General features: G+C 43.2%; 1 protein-coding gene and 1 long non-coding RNA gene across 4 annotated transcripts in view; one reads left to right on the forward strand and one right to left on the reverse strand.

The window, feature by feature from the left end:
- Positions 1 to 19682, reverse strand: part of LOC111520753 — a 23379-nt gene extending 3697 nt beyond the window's left edge. Inside the window, exons 1-2 of the long non-coding RNA XR_002724754.3 lie at positions 18863 to 19682; positions 5617 to 5782 (exon numbers count right to left, since the gene is read on the reverse strand). This is a non-coding gene — a long non-coding RNA (uncharacterized LOC111520753). The remainder of the gene's footprint in view (positions 1 to 5616; positions 5783 to 18862) is intronic.
- PHACTR2 (phosphatase and actin regulator 2) overlaps positions 19059 to 22584 on the forward strand; it is a 307677-nt gene continuing 304151 nt past the window's right edge. Inside the window, exon 1 of one of the 3 annotated variants that reach the window (XM_023183774.3) lies at positions 19059 to 19498. In XM_023183774.3, coding sequence (XP_023039542.2) covers positions 19282 to 19498 — 217 coding nt within the window. In that variant the 5' untranslated portion in view covers positions 19059 to 19281. The remainder of the gene's footprint in view (positions 19499 to 22584) is intronic. The other 2 variants (XM_023183777.3, XM_023183772.3) reach the window with 2 other exon arrangements.

Raw genomic sequence — 22584 nt, forward strand, 5'->3', positions numbered from 1 at the left:
TATTCTGTATGTATAGGTAAGTATTCTGTATGTATATGTATGTATTCTGTATGTATATGTATGTATTCTGATGATGTATGATCTATTCTGATGGTGTATATATGTTGTAAAGTCACACTGGTGTTTTGATTCTTTCATTTCACTGTCCAGTGAAGGCTCTGATGCAGAGGAGCAAGTTGAGAACTGCCAGACTGTGCTGTGACTTTCCTGGGCCCTGGGCACCTTTGCCTTCATGGATCTCTTATTCCTTCATTTAAAAAAAAGTCATAGAGGTATATTCCACAATAATGTTGGTAAACAGGTGAATGTATGAATATTACGTATTAAAACATTTTCTTTGACTTGCAAGGTTTTTTTTTCTCCTTCAGATTTCAGATGGAATTAAAATATTTGTGTGGATCTCTACAAGTATTGCCAGCACTGCACCTGCCACACCCGATAGATAAGTCAGTTCTGGAGAACTTAGAGATACAGAGTAATAACCACTAAAAATATACAAAGAGATTTTATTAAATATTTGTATCAATGTGAGCCAAGGTAGTTACATTAAAATAGCAATGATTGGATGCAGTGATCACGGAAATTTCATGATTCAAGACAAAGGTAGTTTCTTTAGGGTGCTGGCATATACTTACTGAGTTTAGTGCTTACTATATGCTAGGCTGTTCTGAATAATATATATATATATATGCTTTTATTAAGTCCTCATAAGGTACATTCAAGTATATAAAGTGCCTTCAAATGTACTTTTATTATCCTCAATCTACAGATAAGGACAAGAAGCACAGAGAGTTAAATAACTTGCTAAATAGTATAGGGCCCAGGTTTTTAACCATCCTGCTAAACTGATGAAAGCCGCCTAGACTGGTTATTATGTGAATGAAAACACTATATTCATTCATTCATTGATTATTATTTCAGTTCCTTATTTCAGTTATTAATTACCAATTCACTTTGTGTATGTGAGAAACAGGTCTCGCTCTGTCACCCAGGCTGGAGTGCAGTGGCGCAATTTCAGCTCACTGCAACCTCCGCCTCCTGGGCTCAAGAGATCCTGCCATCTCAGCCTCCGAAGTAGCTGGAACTACAGATGTGCGCCACCATGGCAAGCCAATTTTTATAGAGACGAGATTATGCCATGTTTGCCAGGCTCGTCTCCAACTCCTGAACTTAACCAATTCTCCCACTGCGGCCTCCCAAGGTGATTACAGGCGTGAGTCATGACACCCCACCTGTTAATTACATCTCTATTTCAGTAGGTTGAAGTATATTTATTCAGCCTTTGCTCTGTGTCAAGTACTGATCTGAGCTCAGCAGTTGCAATGGCAGGAACACAGACCCGGCCCTATTCCTTATATGGCTGACTCTGTAGTGGGAAATATGGACACTAAACAAATGACCACCTAAATATAACACTGCGAACTGGAGTTCATGGCATGAACCATGGAATGATATCAAAGTACTGGGATCCCAATCTAATCTGGGCATCAGAGAAAGCTTCCCTGAGGAATTAAAATTTGGATGAGGTCTCAATAATTAGTTAATGTATTAGGCAAATAGTGGGAGCAAGCATGTTCCAGGCAGAGGCCAACAACATGGGTCAGATGCACAGGACATAAACTGAGCTATCGAGAATCTTCCAATGTGAAAAGAGAATAAACCCATAGAGACAAGCAATGAAGTGCTGCCATGAGACAGATGTGTGGAGCATTTGAACAACGGGAGAGAAAGTGCTGGTAGGAGAGAGGTGGTGTTCAAGTCAATGAAAGCAATGTACGATGAGATCTGTAAGGAAAACTAGAAAAGCCAGGCAGGCAGAGGATCTTATCCATTTTAGAGCCCTGGGGGCTATTTACTGGAGTAGCTGAAGATAGCACTGTGGACACAGACTGAAGAGGAAGAAACTGCTGTGAGCTCCATGTGAGGCTTCATAGATGAGACCTATGGAGCCATCCAAGATCATATCCTGACACAGTGGTCAAAATAAAGAAACAAGTGTGAGCAGTGGTGAGAAAAAAAAAAAAAAGACAAACTTAACTTTTGCTTTATACAAATATATTACATTCTGAAAAACAATAGTGCCCTTCATAAATATTTAGTACTAAAAGAATTCAGTATTAAGAAGGCAAGCAAATTATACCAAAAACACTACCATGGTTAAGCTGATAGAAATGAAATGCACTGGTTAATTCAATTATGTCTGCACATCTAACTTTTCTACTAGAATGTCTCCAATTAGTCATTGAAGTCCTATATTCAAATCAAAAGCTCTAATTTGATGGCATTTTTCTTCAGCAGAAAGAAACACCAGAAACATAAATGGCATATTTACATTTAATTGTAGCTTGAGTAAAAATAATAGTATCTAGAAAGATAATTTTTAAATAAATGGTGATCGATTTTTGGCAAATATGCAATGGTTTTCACAGAAGGAGAAGTGAGCAAAGGAAATATGTATGAAACTTATGTAAACTAACACAATCACATGCCTTTTGGGGTTACTAAAGGTTCATAAATAAAACTTACAGAAATAAAAAAAAAAAAAGAAAGAAAAGAAAAGCCATGCCCTGCAGACTGGTCCCAAGCTAGAGACCCCTTTTTCCAATTGTACAAAGAATCCCTTTGGCAGGCTGTTTAATACACATAACTCCAATCTCTTGAAGTCTCTAGATGGAGGCCACATCCCATTGCCTTAAAAAACACCCTCTGTATCCATGGATGTTGATATTTGAGAACTTAACAGAAAGAACTGGATTCATTCTGTGAAGATCAGGAAAGCTCATATTATTATCTGACTACAGAACTGCTCAGTGTTCATCCCAAAAAAGTAAGACTCCCTTAAATATCTGCATAAGATTCATTCTCTGTGTTTTATTTTCCTCATTTTCTCCAAAGAAGATGTGTTACTTTTATTAATAAAATATTAAAATGTAAACCATGGAATCAGGGAAGGAAAATGGCAGATAGGAGGCAGGACTAAATTGCAGCTTACACTCAGAGGGACAGAGCAGTCAGTATGTGGAGACTCACACTGTGGATTTTTGCTCCAGAACTACTGCAGGATTATATCAGGAGAGCCAAGAGAAACCACAGACCCCCTGAAGGAAGCAGATTGCTCCTGCGGGACCCAGGAGACAGCTCAAATACTACACAGCAAGAAGGTGCAATCTATGAACCAGAAAGTGGGTCCTCACCAGAACTAAATCAGCTAGTTCTGATTGACCTTGGACTTCCCAGCCTCCAGAACTGTCAGAAGTAAGTTTCTATTTGTTATTAGTTAAAAAAATAAGTAAGCCATGTAGATTATTCATCAGCCTGTGAAGTAAAATGGAATCATAAAAATGAAACATTCATTACAATTTTTTGGAAACTGCTATTTGTTTTGTTTTGTTTTTGAGACTAGGTCACTGTGTTGCCCAGGCTGGAGTGCAGTGGCTGTTCACAGATGTGATCATGGCATGCTGCATCTCAAACTCCTGGCCTCAAGTGATCCTCCTGCCTCAGTCTCCTGAAGAGTTGGGATTACGGAGTGCACCACTACACGCAGCCTTGTTTGTTTTAGAAGGTAGGATCCATATAGAATTTTTTAAAATCAGTGACTGAGCAACATAAAACATGAGGATTTCCCAGATTTCCCTTCTTTTGTTGAAAATGTTAAAAAGTGATCTTAAATTTATGGATACATAGAAAACACTAAGATTTCTCCATTTGATTTATGTACTTCATAATAGCTTGTGACATGCTCAAAATAACAAGATTTTTAAAATTATTCCATATATTATTTTTAAAACCACATTTTATTAAATTTATTCATTCAACAAATTAACTTTGAACACCTAACATATACTAACAAATGTGCCAAGTCCAGAAGATTCAAGGCTGAATCAGAGGCCATCCTTGACTTTAAAAAGCCGACATGAAAATAAATAGATGCAATAAGGACCAAAAGCACAATTATCAAAATATGTGCAGGGTAGAGGTGCTGAGCATTGGGAGATACAGAATAACTAATGCCTATTAGCTGCTTCTGTGTGTATGCCAGACAGTGTTCTAAGTGCTTTACTTACATATATTAGCTCATCACTAACCTGTGATCATTTCCATTATCATATTGTTACACTCATTTTACAGATGAGGGACTGAGACAAAGAGTGGTTGCCTCTCTTGCCCAAAGTCACTCAGCTATACTGAGTGGCAGAACCAGGATTTAAACGAACGTAGGCCACTGGGCTTATGAACTCTCTGCTCTCAACCACTACACATTTGCTGTCCAGACTGTCCAGCAGACTGTCTAGGAAGAAATGCAAAGCACTTTAAGCAGAGAGGGCAGCTTGGGCAAGGGCACTAGTGCAATAAAGACACAAGCACCTTCTGCAGTCTAGCTGATAGGATACCAGAAGGCTGAGGAATATGCCACAACTTGGGGAGGCTTGGGTCAGTTTGGGTAGACAATGAGAGGCCATTGAAGGATTGTAGTCAGAAGAGTGATGGGGCAGATCTGTTTCTTAAAAAGATTATTTTGACTGTGTTAGGGAGGATGTGCTGCAGAGCTTCTGGATGCAGGTGGGGAAGGGAGGATGTGTTGCAGGAGGATGTGTTGCAGAGGGAGGATGTGATGCAGAGGGTCTGGACACAGGTGGGAAAACCCCCGTTAGAGACCATTTCTTCCAGGTAAGAGAAGGCTGTAGCAGTGGAGTTGCAGAGAGAAGAATGGACCAGAGCTATTTTAAGGAAGACGGCCAGTGCCAGTTTTGATTAGTGGATGCCAAACTTAGTGGTCATTTAATGTTTTTATATTAAACCTTCAGCAGAATCAACAGTGTGCTTCACGAAGGCAGAGCCCAGATTTGTTTTTCTCGCCATTGTGCTCCCATAGCTTGGTCATGTGCTCAGGAAATACTTATTGATTGGATGAGTTAATGAATAAGTGAATAAACCAACAAATAAGTAAAGAAAAAAAAGAATGAATCAAAGAAATGACTCAGTATTGGATTAGACCAAGTGCATAAGGGAAGAAGTTAATGGATTCTCAAATGACTTGCCTAAAAGATTAGGTCAATTTCTCTTTTCTTATGCACTAAATTTTGTTTCCAGATCTTTCTTATGAGTATTGTGTGTGGAGCTTAAAGCAACCAACTCAGCTCCACGATTTGGCTATTGGGGAACCCATGAAAGAGCCTGCCCAGCCCTGCCTGCTTCTGGGGGTCTCGGTCATGTCATGGGACTACATCACTTGGCTTCCTTTCCAAGTTCCCCACCTCTAACCTCTCTGGAGCTCACATTCATCTTTCAAAAACATCACTTCCGTTTTATCACCCATCACACACTCCATTCACTACACATCTCTTTGCCATGCTTTAGTTTTCATCTGAGCACTTACTGTTTCCTGACATTATGTCACTCATTCATTCAATCATTCATTCATTTTATTTGGTTCTCTGTTAATTTCCTATTGCTGCAGTAGCAAATTGCCATAAACTCAGTGGCTGAAAACACAGATTTATCATCTTGCAGTTCTTGAGGAAAGAAATCTGAAATGGGCCTCACTGAGATAAAGCCACTGTGGCCAGGGCTGCATTATTTCTGGAAGCTCCAGGGGACAATCTGTTTCCTTACCTCTTTCAGCTTCTAGAGGCTGCCCTCATTTCTTATCTTGTGGACTCTTTGATCTTTAAAGCCAGCAAAGGCAGCTTGAGAATTTCTCATGATGCCATCTCTCTGGTCTCACTCTTCTGCCTTCCACTTCCCCATTCAAGGACTCTTGTGATTACATTGGGCTCACCTAGATAAACCAGGATAATCTTATTTTAAGGTCAGCTGATTAGCAACTTTAATTCTAGCTGCAATTTTAATTCCCCCTCACCATGTAACAACATACTTATAGATTACAAGGATTAGGATGTGGATGTCTTTTTTTTTTTTTTTGAGATGGTGTCTTCCTCTGTCACTCAGGCTAGAGTGCAGTGGCACAATCTCGGCTCACTGAAACCTCTGCCTCCTGAGTTCAAGCAATTTTTCTGCCTCAGTCTCCCGAGTAGCTTGGATTTCAGGCGCGCCACCACACCCAGCTAATTTTTGTATTTTTAGTAGAGACGAGGTTTCACCATGTTGGCCAGGCTGATCTTGAACTCCTGACCTTGTGATCCACCCGCCTTGGCCTCCCAAAGTGCTGAGATTACAGGCGTGAACCACCACACTTGGCCCAGGATGTGGATGTCTTTGAGGGACCATTTTCTGCCCAGCACAATCTGCCTCTTCTAGAATTTAAGTCTCTTGAGAGCAAAACTTTGTCTACTTTGCCCTCTACAATACAGTCATTGATTAGAAGAGGGCCAGTATATTGTAAGCATGCAGCAAATATGTTTCGAATAAATCAGCAAATCTTGTCCTTTCACAATCCACCTCATACCAAGGCAGAATAATTTTCCTTAATATCAGCATGGATCATAATATATTCTTTGATATCATTTGGCTGTGTTCCCATCCAAATCTCATCTTGAATTGTAGTTCCCATAATCCCCAGGTGTCATGGGAGAGAGCCGGTGGGAGGTAATGAATCATGAGGGTGGTTACCCCCATGCTGTTGTTCTCATAATAGTGAGTGAGTTCTTACAAGATCTGATGGTTTTATAAGGGGCTTCCCACCTTTTGCTCTGCATTTCTCTTTCCTGCTGCCGTGTGAAGAAGTACGTGTTTGCTTCTCCTTCTGCCATGATTCCTGAGGCCTCCCCAGCACTGTGGAACTGTGAGTCAAATAAATCTCTTTCCTTTATAAATTACCCAGCTTGGGTATGTCTTCATTCGAATCGTAAGAATGGACTAATTAATACACTCTTGCTCAAAGAACATGAATCGAGCACTTCTAGGTGAGATGGCAGCTTGGCCCCAGCCACCTTGTTCTTCCCTAGCCAAATTCCAGTGGAAATAACAGCAGATCTTGCAAATAGAGAAACATCTGCCTCAGTTCTGAACCAAGCAAGTGACCATCCTCGTGCCACAAAACAGAAGAACTTTTGCCAGATCCAGAACTGTCACCCCTGGGTCGTATGGAGGCTTTGAAGGTTGGGATTCAATCCTCATTCCTGAGAAGGTGAGAAGCATAGCAAAGAGGTCAGGGGTTCTGAGGGGCCTCAGTGATGCCCCTTACTTGAGCTCTCTCCGATCTCTCTAAACCAGGAGCTCTAGAACCCCATTGTGAATGTGGATATTGTTATAGATGCAAATGTCCACCTGTTCAGAGAATTAGGCAAGACAGAGAGAGGTGTTTTTCTGGGAACACTGTCTGAGCAAGAAACCACAAAGCTTCTGGTCATGGTTCCTGCCCTGCCTCCCTCTCTACTTCTCTGGAGCTCCTGTAACTCCAAGTGGATAATATATTGTTTTGTTTTTGTCATTGTTATTGTTGATGTTGCTTGTCTTTATTTTGTAAAATATGAACCTTTCATCATATGAGTGACTTTGGCAAAATGCACCTCAGACATTCAAATACTTCCTATTTATTAAGTGCCTCCCACTGTGCAATCCATATGCTAGGCACTGCAGATGATGTCTTAGTCTTTATAACAGCCTTGTAGGTTGGATAGCATCGTTTCCTTTTCAGAAATGCAGGAACATGCCCAAGGCTCAGGGTCTTCCGAGTGGGAGAGTTCAGATGCAGTTCACTCAGAGGTCTCTGCTGGCCCAGATCTGTCCATCATCTTCCAGTATAAATGAAGGCAGCTGCTCTGAAGGCAGGAGGACCAGGCTTAATCTGAAACCTGTGATCATTGAAACAAGCATGGCTTGCTCTGCACGCTTGGGGTTCAAATGAATGGGTCTCTATTTCCTCCTTTCCACATAATCACTCAAATAAGATAGGGACTGGAGTCAGGCAAGTGAGACTCTCATCCCAGGAACAAAATAGAAGGAAACACAAAAAAACTCAGTAGTCAAGATAAATAATAACTTTAATTCAATACAGTGTTTTAAAAAATCAAGTACTCAAACTATAGGTGTCTGCCTAGCTATTTTTAAACATGAAGTTTTGCCAAGGCTGGGATGAGGTTTGAGCAAATGAGGCCAGTTCAATGTCAGATCCTGTCTATTTAAAGTTTGATATTTTGTTCATTATGTTTATTTTATATTATGTTTTCATTAATTCTATCTGAAGCACCCACCCACCTTCTCAGCAGAAAGCCTGATATCTCCCTCTGGGGCCACCCTTTCCACATGAGTTATATGGACCTGTGATGTGCAAAAGGAAGTTACATAGCTTCTCTTCATAATTTCTATCTTTTGGGCACAAAATTCTGACTTTTGAAGAATACAGTTATGCAATCACCACCACAATCAAGATTTACAACAGTTCCATTATCCTAAAGAGTCATCCCCTCCTCCACTCCCAACAACGGGCAACTACTGATCTGTTTTTCTGTCCCTATAGTTTTGCCTTTTCCAGAATGTCATTTATATGTAACAATATAGTGTGAAGTCTCTTGAGCCTGGCTCCTTTCACCTAGTGTAAGTACCTGAGAGTCTTCCATGTTGTGTGTAGCAGTAGTTCCAACTTTGTATTGCTGGGTAGTATTCCATTGTTGGATGTACTTATTTGGGTTGTTTTCAGTTTGGGGAGGCTATTAATAAAGCCACTATAAACACTTGCTTTCAGAGTTTTACACGCATATAAGTTTTCATTTCCCTTGGGTAAATACCCATGAGTGGGTTTATTGGATCATTTGATACGTCTACTTTTCACTTTCTAAGAAATTGCCAGACTAGTTTCCAAAGTGGCCCTTTTGCATTCCCACCAACAATTGACTTTAGTGTTTTGAGGGTGGGACTAAGGAGGACCCAATCCCCAGCCGTGTTGACATCCCTACCTCCCGACTGTGAATGGGGTCATGACCTCTGGCATTTTAGTGACGGGCACCTTAGTACTCCCCAGCAATCTCTGAGGAGTGAGGACATGGAAGGAGTGATTTCTGAGTTGTCTTGGAGATCTACTCAAAGGACGTTGTGAAACCTCGGTGTTCAACAACAAATAAACAGATAAAGGAAATGTGGTGTATATATGCCATGGAATACTATTCAGCCATAAAAAGAATGAAATCCTGTCATTCGAGGCAACATGGATGGAACTGGAGGACCTTATGTTAAGTGAAATAAAGCCAGGCACAGAGAGTTAAACACCGCATGTTCTCAGTCATATGTGGAAACTAAAAAAAGTTTATCTCACAGAAGTAAAAAGTAGAGCAGAAGATACTAGAGGCTGGGAAGAGTAGAGGGAAGGGAGGAATAGGAACAGATTTGTTAAAGGGTACAAAATTATAGCTAGACAGAAGAAATAAGTTATAGTGTCCTAGACCATTATAGGATGACTATAGTAACAATACCATATTATATAGTTTCAAATGGCTAGAAGGAGGATATTGAATGTTCCCAACACAAAGAAATGATAAATGTTTGGGATAAGGGATGTGCTAATTACCCTGATGTGATCACATACGTTATATGTATTGAAACATCGCTATGTACCCCACAAATATGCACAATTATTGTGTGTCAATTAAAAAATACAAATATAAAAGAAAAAAAAAAAACCCGTGGCTGAGTCTAGCAGGGATAGAAGGAGTCCTTAGTGAATCACTTGCCTTCAATGAGAGAGCTAGAGTCGCAGAAGCAGCAGTTGCCGAGGCTAACAATCAACACAGTCGCCTCCTGTCTTCCTAGACCCATAAGCCCAAAAGTTCCTGTTTGATTCAAGACAAGGAAGGCATCCTGGAAAATGTCTTTTAGGCAATGTTTGTAGAAGGAGCTGAGCTAGCTGTGATTTATAGAAACAAAGAAATAGAATGTGTATCCTGAATGTCTTAGCACTGTATTGTGCTCCTACTACCTGCCATTCATTACACCCAGTGCTTTATATACACAAATTTCAATCCTGAAAACAACACCACAAATTAAACATATGCATTACTTAGGGATCAAATTGAGGTATCAAAACTGAAGCAAAAGATCATGTTTCTTCTGTGCCTAAATCTTTTTACAGCCCTCTTTCACATTCTAGCACGTTCCCGCTTTTCTCCAAGGCTCCAGCCATACTCACCTCCCTCCTCGTTGTTTCCATTTTCCTGCCTTGGGCCCGCATGCATGGTATTTTCCCTACCTGGGATGCCTTCCCTACCTCTTCCTCTTTTTTATCCCTACTCACTTGTATGAGCCACTTCTTGTGTCCTGAAACTTTTCCTGGCTCACCCCAAAAGGGCCAACTATTTGCTCCTTTATCTCTCCACTGTAGTTTGTACACCCCTGTCTCCTATGTTGCTAGTCCAAGATTAGAGAGATTCCTATTCAGTTCTGTGTGCCCAACAAAGAGCCTGAGCCTATTAGGACATAGTAGCTGTTTTAATTTATTTACGTGTTATTGTATTTTTAATTGACAAGTAATAATTGCATATATTTATAGCATGCATGATGTTTCAAGGCATGTATAGATTGTGGAATGATCAAATCAAGATAATTAGCCTATCTATTACTGCAAATATTTCTCTTTTTCTGAGCTGGGGTCTCACTGTGTTGCCCAGGCTGGAGTGTAGTGACTCGATCATGGCTTACCGCAGCCTCAACCTCCCTGGGCTAAGGTGATCCTCCCACCTCAGGCTCCAGAGTCTCTGGAATTACAGGTGCACATCACCACACCTGGTTATTTTGTGTACTTTTTTGTAGTGATGGGGTTTTGCCATGTTGCCCAGGCTGGTCTTGAACTTGTGGGCTCAAGCAATCTGTCTGTCTCAACCTCCCAAAATGCTAGGATTACAGGCATAAGCACCTGGCCCAAATATTTATCAATTCTTTGTGGTGAGAACACCTAAAATGCTCTCTTTTCATTATTCCAAAATATACATTATTAAGGATAGTCACCATGCTGTTGCGATACAGCACCAGACCTTATGCCTCCTCCTGTCGGACTGAAACCCTGGACCTGTTGAGCACCCCAGTCTCTGATAACCACCATCCTACACTCTACTTCTATGAGTTTGTCTTAGAGTAAGAAGAAGAAAGGAAGTGTGGGAGGAAGAGATCATGGTAAAGGAGGTACTCTAGAGTACCTCTAGAGGGAAATGCAGCCAGGTACTCTAGAGGGAAATGGTAGGGTGGGCTCAAAAACTATGAGCCAGCTTTGGCCTCTCTCATAAAATAATTTCATCTTCCATTTTAAAATGAAAACAAAGAAAAAATTTCATAGAGCCATCCCATTCCAGACCAGAAGAGGCTTTAGAGACTATCAAAACTAACTTCCTGTTTTTTATTTCTCTCTCTTTTTTTTAAGTGACTTTAAAAGCAGGCCTACTTTCACTATCAGATGGTGATTTATCCTCACTCTGTTTATTACCTGGATTCCTTGCATTTCTTTATTTCATTTTCATTTTGTATGGTCAATTTTGATCTCTGCCCTTTCTTTTCAGATACCGTTTTGATCTTTATCTAACTTGCAGTGATTTTTATCTGCCTATATTAAGGAAATGTTATTGTCAGTGAAAGACACTTAGTTCTAAAGCCAAGTATTTTGGGAAAATGTTTCATAAGAAAACATACCATATATTTATGTGCATGTTTTGCATATAAACGCTGAGAAATAAAACTTTTTAATATATTAGGGGGATGGGGAAGATAGCAAAAGAAAATTGCAATTATAAAAATAATTAGTTAGAAGGGGATGGGTACTGTCTCAAGGAATGCCTTCAGGAAGTTTGATTTTAACCAGAGTGTCACAACTGTTTCCATTACCATGAAAAGTCCACACTCATGCATCTAAAGAAGACTAATGATGAAATAGGGGCAAATTCAGTTACAAGGGTCATTTAGCTTCCTAGCTTGTCTAATTTAAGAAATGTGGGTACCTTTCATTATGTATCAAAGCCTTTGAATAAAAATTCCTCCTTCCATGAGTGAATCTGCAATGTATAAAGAGCCCTTCAAGTGGCACTGTGGCTTTAAGAGGGGCTCCTGGCACAGCAAGGAGGAGGAAGACACTGGCCAGAGATGAGACAGATCCCAGCCCACATTTGGGCTCCTGTTGAAGACAGTGTTCCTAGCACTAATGGGCAGAACAAGCTAGTTGATAAATTTTTATTTATTTCTTTTATAATCTTATGTAAGTCATCACTTTAAAGAGAGTGGTAAAACAGTGAGGTGCAGTTTTTTTTTTTTTTTTTTTTTTTTTTGGCATTACAATACTCTTATGTGATTAAAACTATGCTTATTTCACCTTCAGTTTTTATCCCTAACCTTTTGGAAATCGTATTCAATGAAAATAGCTAAATAAACTAATAGCATTTAGAAACATTTTGCTTTGAAAAGCTGTATTGTATGCCTCTTTTTAAAAAAAATCAGTGTCAAATAGGCACATTTACTATGTGCTGGCCAAAATGTTGTCCGTGGTACCAAGAGACACGTTTAAGGAAAAAGAAATCTTATAGCATAGGTGGGACAGGATAAACAAAACTGGAAATAAACAAAACCTCAAATAAACAGGATGCCTAATCATTTTAGGATGGCATAGACTTAGTGGTATTTGAAAAGTGAATCCTAGCCCACTTTTGTCCACCTTGTCAGGTTCAAAACTGAGCTGCTCCCCACAGGGTTGCTATTCTGCAGTGCTCCACTGCAGTGCCCAGAGGAGCCCCAGTCCCTCAAGTCTCTGTGTCCTTGCAGATGACCTTTCTCATTCTGGGGTGCCTTTGCATTTCAGATGCCACATCCTCTGGGAAGCCTTCCCTGATTCTCCACCCCAAGCAGGTTAGGTGACTATTCCTCTGAGTTTCCTCAGCCCTTCTATGTAAATCTCAGTTTTGTCAATTGCCATGGACTGCCAGGTAATTATTTGTTAATGTCTACTCCCCAAATAGACTTCATTTGTTGATTTGTTCATTCGATACACAGTGGTGCTGGGAAAATAAAGGCAAGAATCAGTACTTACTGTCTTAACATAGCTCAAAGGGAATAGGGGAGACAGATTAGCACCCCAGCAATTACAATCCTGTGTAAAAAGTGACATAAGACCCTGATGGTGCTGTTTAAGAGGGACACTTCACCTGGCTTGGAGGTTGGGGAAGTGTCAGGAAAGCTTCCTGGATGGTGCTGTGGTTTTAATATTTGTCCCCTTCAGAATGCCTATACATTGCTGGTGGGAATGTAAATTAGTACAACCTCTTTGGAAAATAGTGTGGAGATTCCTTAAAGAACTAAAAGTAGACATACCATTCGATCCAGCAATCCTACTACTGGGAGTCGCTACATGAAAACAACCCATTCACATATATGTTTATTGCAGCCCAATTCACAATTCCAAAGATATGGAACCAACCTAAGTGTCCATTGACCAATGAGTAGATAAATAAAATGTGGTATGTATACAACATGGAATACTAATCAGCCATAAAAAGTAACAAAATAGTGTCTTTTGCAGCAACTTTAATGGAGCTGGAGGCCATTATTCTAAGTGAAGTCACTCAAGAATGGAAAACCAAATACTGTATGTTCTTACTTATAAGTAGGAACTAAGCTATGAGTCTGTAGAGTCAGAGAGAGTGATATAATGGACTTTGGAGACTCAGAAAGGGGAGGGAAAGAGGACAGCACGGGATAAAAACTACATATTGGGTTTTCATTCCCACATATACTACTCAAGTGACAGGTGCATTAAAATCTCGGAATGCATCACCATATAATTCATCCATTTAACCAAAAACCACTTGTACTCCAAAAGCTGTTGAAATACAAAATACATATTAAAAAAGAAAAAAGAACATTTGTCCCCTCCAAACTCTTGTTGAAATTTAATCCCCCACGTGGCAGTATTGAGAGGTGGGACCTTCAGGAAGTGATTGGATCAAGAGGGCTCTGCCCTAATGAATGGAATAATCCATTCATGGATTAATGGGTTTATCATGGGAATGGGATTGGTGGCTTCATAAGGGGGGAAAGAGAGACATGAGCTAATACACTCAGCCCTCTTGCCATGTGATGCCCTTCTCCACCTCTGGACCCTGCAGAGAGTCCCCACCAGCAAGAAGGCCCTCAGCAAGATGTGACCCTTTGACCTTGGACTTTGCCTCCATAACTATAAGAAAAATTCATTTTCGTTACAAACTTTCAGGTATTCTATTAGAAGCAACAGGAAACAAAACTAAGACAGATGAGGAGACGCGTGACCTGAGGCTTGAAGGATGAATGACAGTTGGTCAGTTAGGTCATGCTAGAGAAGGTGGGGGATGATGCTGCAGACAAAGGAAACGGGAGTCCAAAGGCACCCCGAGAGGAGGAGGAGGTGCCATTCGGAGAATGATGAATTGGTCTGTATGGCTAGAGAGTGGAGTACTGTGCAGAGAGGGAAGATTTTCTGCCCTCTGAGGGTGTGATAACTAAGTCTATGAAAAATGGACAGTAGGCAGATTAACAGGAGAAAAAACATATTTAATTGTATATATATGCACAGGAGTCCCACAGAATCTGAGACTGGAAGAAGAGCCAGATGATTGAAGCTCATTTAGTATCCCTGAGCTACAGAAAGCAAGAGGGGCTTGGTGCTTCTGGGAGTGGTAGTGACACACATCATGGGAGGGTGAGGGAAGGAAACGTGTGGCAAACAAAGGTTGTCTCATTATGTGGATAAAAATTCTCTCAGGTAATAAAAGTTGTTTCAGAGTAGCCTATCAGAAGAATCTGTAACAGCCTGTAATGAAGTCCATCTGGGCAAAGTGTCAACCTTCATTCTCATCTTCTATGATAAGATCTTCCCTGGTTGATGAGAGTCCTATAAAAATTGTTTTCCTTTACGGAAGTAAATTTCTTTTACCAAAGGACAGCTTTTCAGAGCTACTCCTGTGTCTGCAGTTTCTCAAAATAACCTGCTCAAAATGCCAAAGAAGTATAACTCAGAGTGGCATATTTCGGCCTCCTACAGTCATATTTTGAGGTGTTGTGTCCTGAGCTGCCACAGTATGTGTAATAGCAGCAAGGAAAGAGTTTGGGGTAAGGTATAGAACCCTGAAATGCCATGCGGGGGAATATACACTTTATTCTGTGTATATTCATAGACACTCGTTTTGAGGGAATTAAAATGGAGGGGCAGCGAAGTCTTGTGAGTGCTTTGGAAAGATCATTCCTGAAATGGGATGGGGAAAGAGTAGAAGAAAGTGAGTACAGAAACAGAGAGTCTCTTTAGGAGAAAACAGAAGATGGAGGCTCAAACTGAAGAGGTGGCAATGGAATAGCAGGGAGGAAACCGATTCTGAGGATATTTATTTAAGGTATTAAGATATTTACTTATTTAAGAGAATAAACAGAGCATGTTTACGGAGGAGGAGGAGTTCAGCTCAGGGAGTGTCGACTGCCAAATGCCAATAAAACATCAAGAAGGGAAGCCCAGGAAGCAACTAGATGCTGAGATCTGAAGCTCAGGAGAGAGGTCTGGGATGGAGAGAGTCATTTGTGTGTAAGTCAAAGCTGAAGCTGGGACCTCCCAGGAGAAATAAGTCAAGCGGGAAGAGAACAGGGCTGATGCTGGACATCTGGGGAACAGTACCTAAGGGCAGATGGAAAAAAAGAGACCCTGACAAGAGGGTAACAAGGAAGCAGAGGGGCTGAAGGAACACCTGGGGAGATGAGTGTCCTAGAAATCAGGGAAGCAGAGCTCGCAAAAGGAGTGAGTGTTCGAGAGTGTTAAAAGTGACAGAGGACATCAGATTAAGTAAGACCTGAGAGGTTCCCAGCACATTTGACAATGAGCTGCTCAGATGTGATCTTTGCCAAAGCAGTTCCATGCAGTAGGGTGAGCAGTAGTCATAATGCAGATGGTAGAAGAATGAATAGGGAAGGGGGACTGTAAGAATTTGGGAGTAGCCTCTAGAATGTATGCTACTCTCTCTAGAAGATTGACTGTCATGGGAAAATGAATGGAGGAATACAGGGCTGACAGGTTCCTTGACAATATGGTGAGCCTAGGACAGTGCGTGGTCCAAAAAGGCACTCAAATATGTAATTATCTAATAAAAGTTGAAATGATGAATTGCTAAATAACTGAAAAATGAGTCAGAGAAGACTTCTTGTATTTGAAAGCATGTAATTCCTCATTTATGTATCTTCACAAGAAAGGACACAGAAGATTAACCAGAGAAGGAAAAAGCATGCGGTCTGGAAGAATATGTGAACATTCATGTTGTAAGCAGTGGGGAGACACAATTGGAGTGAGACCCATGCATAGGCAACTGGAATGTGTGCCCCACAGAGAAGGCAGCTTGTGAAGGGGGAGCTTCCTGCTGAGGAAGTTCACTGAGGGAATACAGACAGCATCATCAGGTAATACAATACACTAGATAGCAAATGGTGCTGAGAAGTGCCATTGTAATCTAATGCTGCTTATTCAGGGTAACATTAAAATCTATCTCAGTGCACTCTCAATCTCTTCGATGACCTATTGTCTAAACTAATGCATAGTTAATTCTCTGAAGCCAGAGATATTGCTTTCCTATCATAAACTACACAAGCTATCAAGAAAGTAAGGCAACATTTGGAGTAGTATAAATTTAAACAGACTGTTAGTAGAAAATATTTAGAGCAAGACCAGGCAACATTGGCTGACTTTGTAAGAAGGGACCTGTATTTGGACAGATTTGATTTATTAATTTCGTTATTTTATTTTATTTTGAGACGGGCTCTTGCACTGTTGCCCAGGCTGGTGTGCCGTGGCATGACCATAGCTCCCTGTAACCTTGAACTCCTGGGTTCAGGCGATCCTCCTTCCTCAGCCTCCCGAGTAGCGAGGACTAGAGGCTTGCCTCAGTAGTTGGACTAATTTTTTTTTATTTTTAATTTCTGCAGAGATGGCGACTTGCTATACTGCCCAGGCTGGACATGAACTCTTTGCCTCAAAGGATCCTCCCACCTCAGTCTCTCAAAATACTGAGATTACAGGTGTGAGCCACCGTGTCTGGCCTGTATTTGGACAGTTGTTGCAGCAAAGATGGAATAATCATATCTTCCCTACAGAGTTCCTGTGAGAATTCTAGGTGAAAGCCCTTTTAAGTGATCAAGGGTGAGCTGTCTGTGTGTGTGTGTGTGTGTGTGTGTGTGTGTGTGTGTGTGTGTGTATCATGACCTAGTTGCTACTAAGGCCTTTGTGTATATCAGTGTGCTTCTGCAGCATATACTCGTGGTTTTTGTTCCTCTTTTTTTCTTACCTTCTTGATTAGGTTTGTTCTCTTATTAAATGATATAGTATGTGCAAAATGCCTGACATAGCACCTAGAATCAGGGTTTGTGTGTTAACAGGTATAACTGCTAGCGCTGTCCCTTCTTTTCCCCCATATCTCCATCTCTTCCCACTGGCTATCTACGGTCTATGGGTGAACCAAGGGACATTCCTCCTTTGTCATGAACTTTCAGAGGACTGATGACTCCCAAGCCTGACTTACAATCTTTTAATTCTGGGCAAGACACAACTTGGGGGCCTAATTGTGAAACTGATAAAGCTTAGGTTTTGAAATCACCAGCTGAATCAGCATAATCTCCACTGCTCGTTTTGCAAAATCCTACAAGGTGTGGCATTAGCTAAGATATTTCTAATCAATGCAGCTGCCCTTCCGTTAGAAAGCATTGACTCAGACATCAAATCTGTGATATTTATTTAGTTCTCAGAAGACCGGCTTTTTATACATGACCTTTGAGTATTTACTTATGAAGGAGTTCAGAAAATGCTGCCCCCAAATATGTTGCTTTAGCAGACTTGTTACTTCAAACTGAGGGTGCTTGGGGAAGAGCAATTGCAAGAAGGAGCTTTCTCTGAACTTCCTTTCATCTTCCTAAAGACATCTTTCAGCCTGTAATCCCAGCACTTTGGGAGGCCGAGGCAGGTGGATCACCCTGAGGTCAGGAGTTCAAGACCAGCCTGGCCAACGCGGTGAAACCCTGTCTCCACTAAAAACAAAAACAACAGCAACAAGAAAAAAACACAAAAATTATCTGGGTGTGGTGGTGGGCATCTGTAATCCCAGCTACTCGAGAGGCTGAGGCAGGAGAATCACTTGAACTCACGACGCAGAGGTTGCAGCGAGCTAAGATCGAGCCACTGCACTCCAGTCTGGGCCAAAAGAGTGAAACTCCGTCCTCCCCCCCGCCCCGCAAAAAAGGACAGCTCCTCCAGTAGGAATTCATCTGTCAGGAATGGGAAAATCTGGGATCACAGCAGGCCCAGGCAGATTATTGCCTATGTTTCTGCTAGAAAACAACTCCTTATTACCTGATCAGCTTTCTAAAATTTGCACAAGAGACAACCTTTATTCTTTATCCACTTCCTCCCCCCACTCTCCCATAATTTGTCACCTGCCTGCCCCCCAGATTCCAAGATCCTGTTCTTTTCTGTAACTCAGGATGCTATACAAGCTTCAATCATCTGACCCTTTGAGCCTAATATTTTGTGAAACTCCCATGTGAACGTTGGTAATTAAAATGGGTTTTCTTTGTCCTGTTAATCTGCCTTATGGCAATTTAATACATAGACCAGCCAAAGAACCTAGAAGGGAAGCTATTTTTTGCTCCCTACACCCAGCAGACAGATACCCAGGGATGTGGGCAACCGTGAGAGGTAGAGATGGGCTTTGAGGGCAAAGGGTATGGGTGCGAGTGGGGAAGGGCATTAGGCTTCACTTCACAAGGGACTCCAGAATCTGCCCCTAACCCACCTGGCAAGTGCAATGCATTTTCGCGTCGGAGTTTCCTATCTGTTAACTGGGTATGATCATTCTGGCTCCATCACAGGGCGGCTCAGGCATGTGTACATGGCACCCCCACCCACCACAATGGAAATGATATCTTTGGCTCTGACCTTGCATCCGAGCTCCTGAAGCCCAAACTCGGCTTTTCTGCGGCCGGATTGCTGGGTGAACAGCGCTCCGCGGAGGGGACCCCCTGCTGCCATCCTGCCAGGGACCAGTGCCCGGGGCTTGGGGGAGGAGCAGCAGGGCAGGTTCGCGGGCACCGAGGGCGGCCCAGCTCTGAGCCCTGCAGCTTTAGCCCGCTGGAGCGAGAGCCGGCTGTAGGCGGCTCCTTCCTGTGCAAACTTTTCTGTCCTCTTCCTCCTCCCGCCCTCCGCACCGGCTCCTCGGCTCCTCGGCGCCCGGCGTCCACCTCCCCGCCCTTCTCTGCCTCCGGGTCGCGGTGCGCGGGGCACAGCAGGGCAGCAGCGGGCAGCGCAGCCCTCGGCGCCGGCCGCACCCCGTGCTTCGGCCCCGCCGCGGGGAGCCGATGGCCGAGGCGGGTTGGCGCCCCGCGGGGTTCCCGGTCAATCCGGCCGGACAGGCGGTGGCGGTCCCAGTCCCCGAGTCCGAGGCGCCCGCCCCGCCGCCGGCGCCTGCCCTGCAGTGGCTGCCCGGGGACCCAAGCCCCCGCGGCCGATCGCAGAGCGACCTCTCGTCGTCCTCAAGCAGGGGCCGCCCACTCCGGGTCCACATCTCCGGCTCAGGTAAGGGCGGCTCGGGGCACTGGCCGCCGAGGGCCGGCCGCGGGCAGGTGGCCACGAGGGTGACATCGCCAACCCAGGGCGCCCGCAGTCACTGGCCCGTCAGGCTGGCGGCGGGGTGGGGGTGGAGGAAAGGGGAGGGCGGAGGCTGAACTCCCCACACCGCCGCCTCCTCGGCCGCCAGGGCTCGGCGACCCTAGGCGGAAGATGCTAAAAGTAGGCGACGGCTTGGTGCGCCCGGGTGGGCGCATGCCTTGCGGGGCGAGTGTGCAGCCTGGGTCGGGGTAAGGAGCGCTCCCTCTCGGCTGCACGTCGCCAGGCAGCACCGCAGCTTGGCTTCCGAGGCTTTTCCATCAGAAAGAAGAACCTTCTCGGTGTTCGGCGCGACTTTGGTCCCTCGGAAGGGTGCGGTTCCCTCACTTTGTGGGCTGGGGCCAGGGCAGGTCTTGGGAGGCTTCCCAACTAACTGCTCATAGTTCTGAAATAAAGACGCCTTTTAGGGGTTGCTGGTAAGAGGACCCGGGATATGAGTTTTTCCTCCTTGCAAAACCCATGCAGTTGATGGGGAGAGCAGGGGAGAGTTTGGCGGGCTGTTTGTGCCTCTCATCCTTTAACATGTTTTGAAAAAGCCTCGGCCAGGCGCGGTGGCTCACGCTTGTAATTCCAGCGCTTTGGGAGGCCGAAGGCATGCGGATCAGTTGAGGTCAGAAGTTCGAGACCAGCCTGGCCAACATGGTGAAACTTCGTCCCTACTAAAAATACAAAAAATTAGCTGTCGTGGCGGCGTACGCCTGTAGTCCTAGCTGCTCAGGAGGCTGAGGCAGGAGAATCGCTTGAATCCCATCGCTTGATGGGAGGCGGAGGTTGCACCACTGCACTCCAGCCTGAATGACAAAGTGAGACTCCGCTCTCAAAAAAAAAAAAAAAAAACAAAACAAAAAACGCCTCAAGCTAGCCCCTCTGCGGTAGCACCGGCCCCTGTGTCCTCAGAGGCTGACCTGTGCCCCGTGCACCGGGACCGACAAAATCAGGAACTCAGCTGAGACCGATGTTGCCAGCCGTGTTGTGTGACGTTAGGCAAATCACGTAACCTCGTCTTTCCTATCTCAGTATTGAGAGTGGGAATCATAGTATGGTACTACCACATCGGGAGGTTATGTGGACTAAATAATCATTTTAAACTGCTTTTGAACAAAGCATTAGCCTTAGAACTGTAGGACTGTTTTTTAAAAGTCCACCAGATGTGTCAAGTTTCCATCAGTTGTCTGATGTGCAATCTATGTAGGATGCATGGGAGCTGGGAAATTAGAAATGAAGCTAGCTAGCATCAAAACTACCCACAGCAGCAAAAGCCCCTGCCGGTGCGCGAATGTGCACAGTACCCGCTGCCACTGCCCTGGTTTTCAGGCTCTGTGCTCCGGGATCAGGCCTTCTTTGGGCTCTAACTCAACCTCACCTAAAGCTGAGCTTCCTGTTCAAAAAAGCAGATTTCCGTGCCTGTAATTCCTCTTCAGCTGGCTAACTCTCTCACCATAGCCTTCTGTCTTCTTATTCGTGTCATATTGTTTTTGCCACCCAACATGTGTACTTGAAAAACCTCGAAAGCATTGCTGTTGGGACTTTGTAGATGGCGTTGGATGAAAGAAGTCAGAACTGTTAGATTGGAGGCAGTGGGATGCTGATCATGGGATTTGTGCAAAGATTCTTCCTCTGAATTTGTATTGCGAAAAACATCGAGTCCGAATGTTTTTAACCACCTGCTTTTGGTGTGTTGGCCAAACTGAACTCGAGTCATGGATTATTTTGATTGATTTTTACAAAGATTAACTGTTCAGAGACTCTAAAGAGACCACTGAGAATTCATCTAGTTGGTGATTGTAGATAAAGTATAGCTTGCATCACCATTTTTCATTTTCATTGATGGAAATTATGGCCTGTATGCTGAAAAAGGACAACGAAGACATTTGAAATGTAAGTGTGCAAAGTGTACATCATGTGAACCATGGGCTTCAATTTATAAAATTATTTTACTTCCAAGGACTCTTTGTCTTTTCTATGTCCTCTTAACGGATGCTAGGAAGTGAAATCTTTCAGCTCAGTTGTCCCCTGTGCCGCAGGATGCTGGCACACATGTAGAAGAGTGAACATCTTTCATGTGACTGATTTCATTTTCAGAATTGAGCCTCGGATCCCTTTAAGAGCAGACTAAATGTGATCAGGAGCTTCCTGCTCTTAGAGTCAGAGAGAAAAAGAATGAGCAGGTCCTTCACTGACACACAGGGTATTTCTCCAGAACACCCCACAGCCTCTGCAGGTTCTGTAAGCCATGCAGGATGGATCTGAGAATCAGCAAGATGACCGTGCTGGCATCTCTGAATTATCTCAGAGGCACAATAAGAAGGTTACACACCTTGTCAAAACGTTCCTTGGCCTAACACTATAGTAGCCCAATTTACAGTCCTTCCCCAGAAGCTCTGGGCACACACAGTGGCAGCACCTAGAGCAAGGTCATACGTGGCTTTGCCAAAACAGCTCCTGGACCAGCATCTGTGGCCTCATCTCAGAATCTCAGGCCCCATCCCGGACCTGCTTAATCTGAATCTACCTGTTAATAAGATCCCCAGGTTGTTCTTAGACACCTTACAGTTTGAGAAGTGCTACTCTCCCACACTGCTTTTCAAACTTGGCTACACATAGGAATTGCTTGGGGAGTTAACAACAAAACAACTTGTGGCTGGGTCGCACACCTAGGGATTCTGATTTAATTGGCATCAGGTGCATCCTGGCCATTAGATGATGCTAATGAGTAGCAAAGTTTGAGAACTGCTGTCCTGTGCCATGTATGTCACCCTGGCTTGCTGCCATATGTCTTGTGATACCGTGATACAAGTGTAAGTTTAAAGAATTTGTTTTAGTACCTTCTCACATGCCTATTGCTACATCCTCTCCTCTACTACTGCAGCCTCCCAAGCAGCCTTCCTCACTCCTATTTTTGATTCCAGCTAGTTCTCAAATGTTCTTCATAAGGGATAATTTCTAATCATGGGTTAACTTCCTGCTGTGAGTCCTCAGAAGAGTATTGAGGGGAA

The sequence above is a fragment of the Piliocolobus tephrosceles genome, chromosome 5 (genome assembly GCF_002776525.5).
Source record: "Piliocolobus tephrosceles isolate RC106 chromosome 5, ASM277652v3, whole genome shotgun sequence".
NCBI lineage: Eukaryota > Metazoa > Chordata > Mammalia > Primates > Cercopithecidae > Piliocolobus > Piliocolobus tephrosceles.